We start from the raw sequence: 8,600 nt of genomic DNA on the forward strand, positions 1-8,600 counted from the left end.
CACATCACATTTACACCAGCACCGCCCCCACACACCCACACTCACACACACACACAGACACGATCGACGTATGCATCGCTCAACCACACAAGCCCACTCCACACCAGCACACACCACACACACAGAGTCACACCACACACACATAACACACACGGGAGCACGACTCGCACACCCCATTTGCTCCCAGCCCCACACGCCCGACACACACACAGACACGACCAGCAATCGGGTCCGCCCCGACGCGGCCCGCCGGACCACACCTGCCACACACACACACGTGTGTGTGTGTGTGTGTACGCGCGCGCGTATAGTGTTTGTGGGTGTGCACGGGTGTGTGTGCGTGGATTTTAGTTCGGGAAGGGCGATAATCGGCCTTGCGAGAAGGCCCGTCGACGCTTTGTCAAGCGTTATTAACTGTCTGTTTTAACATTAGAAGTTTTATACTTTTTCATGTTACTTCTTGATATTGCTATCATGTTTTGATGATGACTGGATAATTGCTAGATGCCGTGTTTTCATGGGCGCAAATGGCTAGTTATATAATAATAGTATTAATTATAATAATAAATGTAATTATATTATAATAGTAATAATCTGTACGTGATGATTTCTACTTTAAGTAATAGTATTATGTACTATTAGTCTATTACGTATATGTAATGTTGGTAGTTTTGATTTCTTTTGACATGACGCGTTTCGTCTATGTTAACCGTTACCGATGAAAAATACAGTTTTTATATTATATATATTATGTTATATTATATTTGTATATTATATGTTATTTAACACGCGCACCTGTTCTTACATGTCTCAGGTGGTGTTGGGAATTAAGTTGAACGTGAGATTACGTTTTTTGGGAGGGCGTTCGGCATATTTGGGAAATTCGCCCCCCCCCACACGCACACTCGCGCTCACACACACGAGAGCGCGCGCGCACACGCGCGCACACACACACGCACACCGTAGTCCCACCCCAAATTACCCTGAGACGGTTTACAGGGTCTATCTTTGAAGATCGGTATACCTGTAGTTTACCAAGAAAATAACCTAGAGCAGTGCTTCTTAAACTGGTGAACGGGTTCATGCCAAGAGTGAATAAATTATGGAATAGTCAGCAGCTAGTGGGATCATAAATTCATAAATGGCAACACTGGAGGATCGCCATAGGCAACTATTGAACTGTAACTTTACTTCGAGTTGCCAATTTAGCTACTTTTCTGATAGAACTAGATTTCTATATATATTTACTGTACTTGTATCAACTTATCAAGCAGCACGAATTCTAGCCATATTGGAGATTTGAGCCCCGTTTCTAGCAATCTAAATTAGATTGTGCAAGGGAGAGTAAGACGAAAATTACCGAAAACATGAGGAAATCTAGTCGGCCGGTGTGAATGCAAATTTTGTAGCTTTAAATTATTTTTGTTTAATTCTAAGCCTATTTTATTTGAATTTAAGCAACGATTAAAAACACTGTCTGATTGCTGGAATTTATCACGCTTAAAATATATTTTAAGCGTGATTAAAATCCACTGTTCTGATTGGCTGGAATTTAATCGCGCTTAAAATACATTTTAAGCGTGATTAAAAACCACTGTTCTGATTGGCTGGAATTTAATGCACGCTTAAAATACCATTTTAGCGTGATTAAAACCCACTGTTCTGATTGGCTGCGAATTTAATCGCGCTTAAAATCACTTTTAAGCGTGACTTAAAAACCCACTCGGTTCTGATTGCTCTGGAATTTAATCCGTGCTTAAAATACATTTTAAGCGTGATTAAAATACATTTTAAGCGCGATTAAAATAGGTAGGTTTTGGCGGTAATGGCCTTCCTTATTCCATAGGTGTGCGTGTTTACGTGCATGCGTGTGTAATTATTCATGGTTCAGAGATGAGTAAGACTAGATTGATATAAATTTTCTTACCCTAGTTAAAATTGCGAGTTTTCATCCTATTTTCTATTAATCAACGTTTACATTTTTGCTTGCATCTATGCGAGCAGACAATAGTTAACTATCTGTGTGGCAGCTAGCAGTTAACTCTCTCTCACTCTCTGTCGCTTGCGTATCGTAGATACAGAAGGCACGTACGAAACATAGAGACTCTGCGAACGGAAGTAGAAGTGTTGGAGGGCACCATCTAGTGGACCTCGATTCTCCCGTCGTATTTTGCCCACAACGACCTAGCCTTAAACAATTGTATACAACAAGACTGAAGGTACGTGAGAGGTTCTAGGTAATGTGGTAGCCATAATATATATTATATATAATATATATATAATATAATATATATATATATATATATAGGATATCCTATTGCCTATACACTACAAACCACAATGCTTGGCAACCAACTGCCACAATGTCGACAACGCGGCATGGAAAATGCGTACATACCTGATGAGCTTGGCCGACGTAGCAACAGTATCCAGGAGTCAATTAAAATGACGTTACACGGAAACAAAATATTCCGTAGTCTGGATATGAAGCTCGCTGTTTCAGCACTTGCATGCTTGCCCACGATCAAACAAGATATAGTCTACAAATCACAGTCATTGCAACAAATTCCGCAGCAAAAAAATATTTTGACGTTTCGTGGCATAGGGAGGCGTGGTTGAGTTGGGAGTGTGGTCATTTGCTGACAGTTAAATAATGTATTGTGCTTTTGTTTTCAGACATGGTAAACGTTCATAGATTACGAGTATGGCGACTTCAACTACCAAGCGTTTGATATCGGTTTGCACTTTGCAGAATATGTTGGTATTTATCAAAAGTGTATAACTTAAAGCCGGGCGCACACGGTGAGATTCGTGCTGAGCACGGAGCGTGAGTTTCATGCTCAGCACGAATCTCACCGTGTGCGCGGTCGATTATGTGAGTTTTCGGTCTCGCGAGGCGGTGAGGAAAATATCTGTCGTGTTGATAATTTTGGCCTCGCGAGGCTGAAAACTCAAGGTATGTGAGAATCCTGCTTACACTCACTCAGTGGCGGAGCGAAACTCACGATCTGTGCTTAGGGCTTAACAGCAACATCTACTATACATAGAGAGTATATATATAACAACTATATATAACATGGCATTGTATACATTGTATGTTGTACAGATACATTGTATGTATTGTAATTTGTATGTAGTAATACTAGTATACATTGTACAGATAAGTTGCTTGTATACATTGTATGGATACATTTTGTAGATTCGTTCATATTTTGTCTCTGGAACTCTTGCTACTATGTGAACATATCTCTACATGTATATTTATGCTACTATCCCAGTCCGTCCTAGTTTTTAAAAAACAAACAGTTATAAAAGCCTAATAAATCCAAAATAAACCCTGAAATGTAGCCATCCATCAACCTCCCATCCGCACGTCCGCACCACCGGCACACTATGCACGTTGGGTTGGGGCTAGGTTACAGTTGCTACGCACGTTTGATGGTTGCTGCACCCCTCCCTCATCATTACCCAGCCAAGTCGCGAAACCTTGCATCCTCCCGGACATCTCATCGGTCTGCAGACTCTGTTTCACGTTCCCCTCACACCCACCGCTGTCTTTCTCGCAGGGGTCGATGCGATAGATTATAGCAGGTATCCCGATAGAACGTTCCAGGAGAAGTGGCTTAGGGTGTATCTGCGGTCGTGGTACAGTGAGATGGGGAAGAACCCTGACTCGATCACGGATCAACACGTCGCTGATCTGTACGAGAAAGTGAACAAATTTGCGATGGTGAGTGCATGATACACGACCCATGGCTCGCATGTGTGCATGCTCGCGTAATAATAAGGATAATATACAGGGTAGGTGTAGAGGTAGAGAGAAAGGGAGAGGGAGGAGAGAGAGAGAGAGGCGAGAGAGAGAGAGAGAGAGAGAGAGAGAGAGAGAGAGAGAGCGGGTCGAGAAGGAGAGAGAGAGAGAGGAGAGAGAGAGAGAGAGAGAGAGAGAGAGAGGAGAGAGAGAAAGCAAGGCAGGCTCGCTCGTGATGAAGAGTGGGTTTTGAAAAAGTTTTCAAGAGTCGTGTTACATTTAGACTATACGTCTGTTCTTACACACTGCTTCTCATCTGTTTTTTACAGGGCGGGCTCACATATACGCGGCACTGTGGGCCTTCATCCAGGCATATCATTCCAAGATAGACTTTGACTATTTGGAGTAAGTATCAACACAAGAGTATTGGAGTACTACTGATGTCTCTTGTTTGCACGCCTTTCGCGGTCATGCATATACTCCGAGGTGCATGTGTGGGCGGAGTTCTGAGCAGTTGGAGCTATAATAATGTAATGGGTGCTATTGAGACGTCTGTGAATGTACGTTCTTCATTATGCAATGCTTAGTAGAATGTGTTCATCCGTGTATACCACTTATATACCCACTGTTTGTTCCTATGTGTGTATGTGTGTTTATGCATGCAGGCATGCGTGCGTGCCCGAATATAGTAAGTATGTACACTAATATCTGTATATATGTGGTGAACAACAGTAGACGGCGTCCATAGGCAGCAGGCCTGAATAAGCATCGAACAGAAGATTCAAGATTCAAGATTCAAGATTCAAGATTCAAGAAATTTATTTGTGCATAAGACGCATAAGTACAAGTTATATAGGCCTACAATCACACATTGATTATAAATCCGTGAACAAAAAAACAAATACAATCATTACTAAATGGAGCACGGGAACGGCGAAAAACTCGCAGGTCAGAAATTAATTAAAAATACTCACACTGTTACTGCGCTTACACAACATACACTTTATCCATGTTAAATAACTACAGATTCATGCTCTATGCGCCACTCGAACTTTTGGCCAGCTCTATGATGCGAATTTCTGGCAAAGTTGTCTGAACACATTTCAACACAAACATGACCAACCGGTTGCTGTGGCTACGCCAGCTTGACGGAATGTCACCGAATACACAACAAGACCAATTTTTACTTCTAATGCCTTCTAGACGTCCACGAGGCATCTAACTTGCGTGCATAATGCAAATTATTGCACTCTAGTGCGCCGAATTTTGGCGAAAAATATAGCCAAAAAAGGCGAAAAAGTGCAACGTGAACAATTTGGCGGAGGCCTTACTGTTGTATACCTCCTATATGCCCACTTTGTATATTTATCAAGAGTACATAATAGAGATATGTTCATTTCTCTATTATGTACTCTTGATATTTATGTATGCTCAATTAAATGTGTGTGTGTGTGTGTGTGTGCGTGCATGCATGCATGCGTGCGTGCGTGTGTTATACTGTGTGTGTGTGTGCGCGCGTGCATGCGTGTGTGTGTGTGCGTAGCTGCGTGCGTGCGTGCATGTGCGTGCGCTGTGCGTGTGCGTGTGGTGTGCCGAGCGCATGCGATGTGTGTGTGTGTGTGTGGGCGCGCGCGCGTGCGTGTGGGTATACATCTACGTATGTCCATTCATATATGTACGTATTTTCCCACTAATGTACATGTTATACGTTGTTATATCTCTCAGTTACGGCATCATCCGATTAACGGAGTACTTCCGCATGAAGGCGAAATATTTGCATTGAAGATGCGCTCGCCGGTGCACGACAACCTCACTCCAAGCGACAACGGCTTGTGTCCCGCCACTCTTCGGAGCGTGCACCTGCGCCATGAAAACGCACGCACACGCTCTCACGCACGCACACTCGGTCAGGGAACCGAGGGTGGGTGGCAGGACGGGGTGGCGTCAGGTGATCAGCCGTGATTGAATTTTGACATTTTTGCTCTAGGCCCCTTCCAGCTCTCTCTGCGCTCTCGCTCTCTCTCTCTCTCTCTCTTCTCTCCTCTCTCTCTCGCTTGTTTCTCTCTCTCTCTCTCGCCTCCCTCTCTCTCTCTCTCTTTTTTTTTCTCTTTCTCTTCTCTGCTCTTTCTCTCTCTCTCTCTCTCTCTCTCTCGTCTCTCTCTCTCTCATTCTCTTCCTCACTGCCCTCTCGTCTCTCTCTTCTCTCTCTCTTCTCTCTCTCTCTCTCTTCTCTCTCTCTCTCTCTGCTCTTCTCCTCTGCTCGCTCGTTCTATGCTTCCCTCTACCTCTCTCTTAATTTATCGTAATATATTTATGTTATATATATATATAGCACCAGTCATACCAGATGAAATATAAACGTCAATGTCAGTTCATATTGTTGAAATTACGTACAGAGTAGAGAAGTATAAACTCTCGAGTTATTTATTATGTTGATGGTCGCTCTAGTGTCGACCAGGCATATTAGTGCTGCCTATGTGTGCCCTGCATATCGGCTAAAAGAAATAATATATTGTTAAAACAATTTTGTATATGCGACAATATTATATTATTAGCTAATAAAATAATAAATTTTAGGAAATCTCCGTCTGCCCAAATTCCATTATTATATTGTTAAATTATTTTTTTATGTAATAATATAAGCACACGTATGCGTATATTCAGCAGCAGTTTGTCATAAGACATATCAATCCAATTCTCACAAGGCGCGCAGTTTCAGCGGAAATTTATTATATAACTAATGTTATTTATATATATAGGGGCCGTATATAAATATATATATAAACAAAGCTTTCGAAGCGTACCTTGCTTCGTCAGGATTGAAACTGACATTGATGGAACCATTAAATATAAAACGAAATTACAATGCGTTACATGTGTGTACATTAATATAATCAGGAGTTAATATAAAATTGTTACACGGCCATGCATATAGCTTTGTTGCAAAATCTCCAGAGATGACGACCCATGTTCGTGTCATGACTGTGTCTGAACTGTCAAGCCGTCACCTGCTAGGAATTTACTGTCACCAATCTTGCCCATCACTGGTACTAGACTACATGCAAGTAACCTGCCCCACATACCAGAAAAAGACGTATTTAAAGAATTTCCTAAACCAAACAATAATACCCAACCTTTCAGGACCCGTAGGCTAATTTACAGGGCTCCCCTCGTCTGAGATATCAACACTCCACTACTCTCCAGAACCTGTGTAAGAACCCTAGTCATGGAGCATGTGGTGTCAGGGGACAGGTAGAGAGGAAACACAAACACCATTTGGAAGCTAAACTGGTATTTGGCCAACCAACCTGCACACTCACAACCTACTTAATTGTGCACGAAGGGTCGTTGTCGTATCAGGTACTACATATATGTACCCGAGGTAGTTTTAGGTATTAGTATTATGTTTATATTTTTATGTGAGGTATGTTTAGGGTTAGGGTTAGGGTTAGGGTTAGAGTACACTTCTGTAGTACAAGTCTGGTACACTTTGTCTATACATATATGTACCTCGGTTACATATATGTAGTACCTAATACGACAACGACCCCTTCAGCCTTACTTGTCATTCATGGCAGTGTCTGCAAATCCCTCAGGCACCAAAGTCAGCCACTTATGTAGCACTCTGAACAGACAAGGCTTTACCAGCTCCCCTGCGGACGGCTTTATCCCGTGCATTTTCCCCAACATCTTCGCAGTCAACCTGAAACAGTCAGCACAACATAGCAAGTGGCTTGGTGTTTGTTCCTCCACACAATGACACTGACTCACAACAATAAACACACAACAATACACAGACAAGCAACCAACACAACCGAAAGTTTGTTGTTACTGATCCACAACTGACTCATTGACTCCTAGAGCATCACAGCAGCAGTTAGGTCAACAATGTGACAACAATAGGACAATAATCACACCCACAAACTGTTGTAACAATTACATCAATTACAATAATGACAACAATGATTACAACAATAGTGCACAACAATAAATCCCGTTCTAAACCACCGCACAGAAGTCTCTGTCACTCTAGTACAGTATCCCTACACACACCAGACCATTACTCATTACCTGTAAATTACCTGCATGGTTACCTATTACCTCGTTACCTGTTACCCATTGATCACCTTGTTACCTGTTACATATCACAGGTAACCTGTCACGGTGTCACCTATAACAGGTTACCTGTCGCCTCACTCACCTGTAGATGGGGTCGGTAACTATGTCGTCGACCGAAGGACACGTGCCGACCGCATAGCCGTAGCAGAGTCCGTTGTTGAAGCGTGCGTATAGAGGAGGGCAGCGGCCGGCGGCGTGAAGGCGCGTGAGGTTTCGCATCTCTGCATCGCGATCGATCAGTAGGTCGGTGTTCTCACCGTAGATACGCAGCAGCAACATGCCTTCAACGCCGTCGCCGCCGACGCCGTCGTCATAGACGCCAACGATCTTGTTAGTGAATNGATGGTATACAGCAAGGAGCATTCTCTATCGTTGGAAGGCTCGAACCTTTTTGGAAGGATCTGAAAATGAAGGTTAAGTGGATATGCCGCGTGTTCAACGCTCGTGTTTCAGCATTTCACTGCTATTCTGTAGAGTAAATTAATGTGGTGTCATCGATAGCAAACTAGGCCGATATTCACTATATTACCCGGTACAAACAAACAACGCTGTGGCTATAGTATATATGCCCGGTAGCTCCAAGAAACGGTATTGCTAGGGTTAGAATACCGTATAGACAAACCGTCGCACAGCCTGGTCAGGCTAATATGCCCGGCAGCCGGGCTCGGTCTTCGATTTCCTAAATGCCCGGCTGTTCCTAACCCTAACCCTAACCCTTGTTTACTTGGGATAA

At 42.9% G+C, this 8,600-nt stretch overlaps 2 protein-coding genes across 2 annotated transcripts; one reads left to right on the forward strand and one right to left on the reverse strand.

Moving 5' to 3' along the window:
* Positions 1-2,075: 2,075 nt before the first annotated feature.
* LOC106819908 (ethanolamine kinase-like) lies at positions 2,076-5,796 on the forward strand (the record flags this gene model as incomplete). The annotated part of the gene is made up of 5 exons (XM_014824482.1): positions 2,076-2,219; positions 2,686-2,761; positions 3,567-3,731; positions 4,081-4,153; positions 5,474-5,796. Coding segments are annotated over 5 exons (516 nt in total), but the record flags the coding sequence as incomplete, so codon positions are not given.
* A 1,507-nt stretch (positions 5,797-7,303) lies between these two features.
* On the reverse strand, positions 7,304-8,230 carry LOC106819909 (ethanolamine kinase 1-like). Its single transcript, XM_014824483.1, has 2 exons — positions 7,950-8,230; positions 7,304-7,451 (listed from the first exon to the last, which is right to left on the reverse strand). The coding sequence occupies exons 1-2, from the start codon at positions 8,228-8,230 to the stop codon at positions 7,307-7,309; spliced, it is 426 nt and encodes a 141-aa protein (XP_014679969.1). The 3' UTR covers positions 7,304-7,306.
* Between the last annotated feature and the right edge of the window lie 370 nt (positions 8,231-8,600).

Source organism: Priapulus caudatus, unplaced genomic scaffold (assembly GCF_000485595.1).
Source record: "Priapulus caudatus unplaced genomic scaffold, Priapulus_caudatus-5.0.1 Scaffold5064, whole genome shotgun sequence".
Classification (NCBI taxonomy): Eukaryota; Metazoa; Priapulida; class Priapulimorpha; order Priapulimorphida; family Priapulidae; genus Priapulus; species Priapulus caudatus.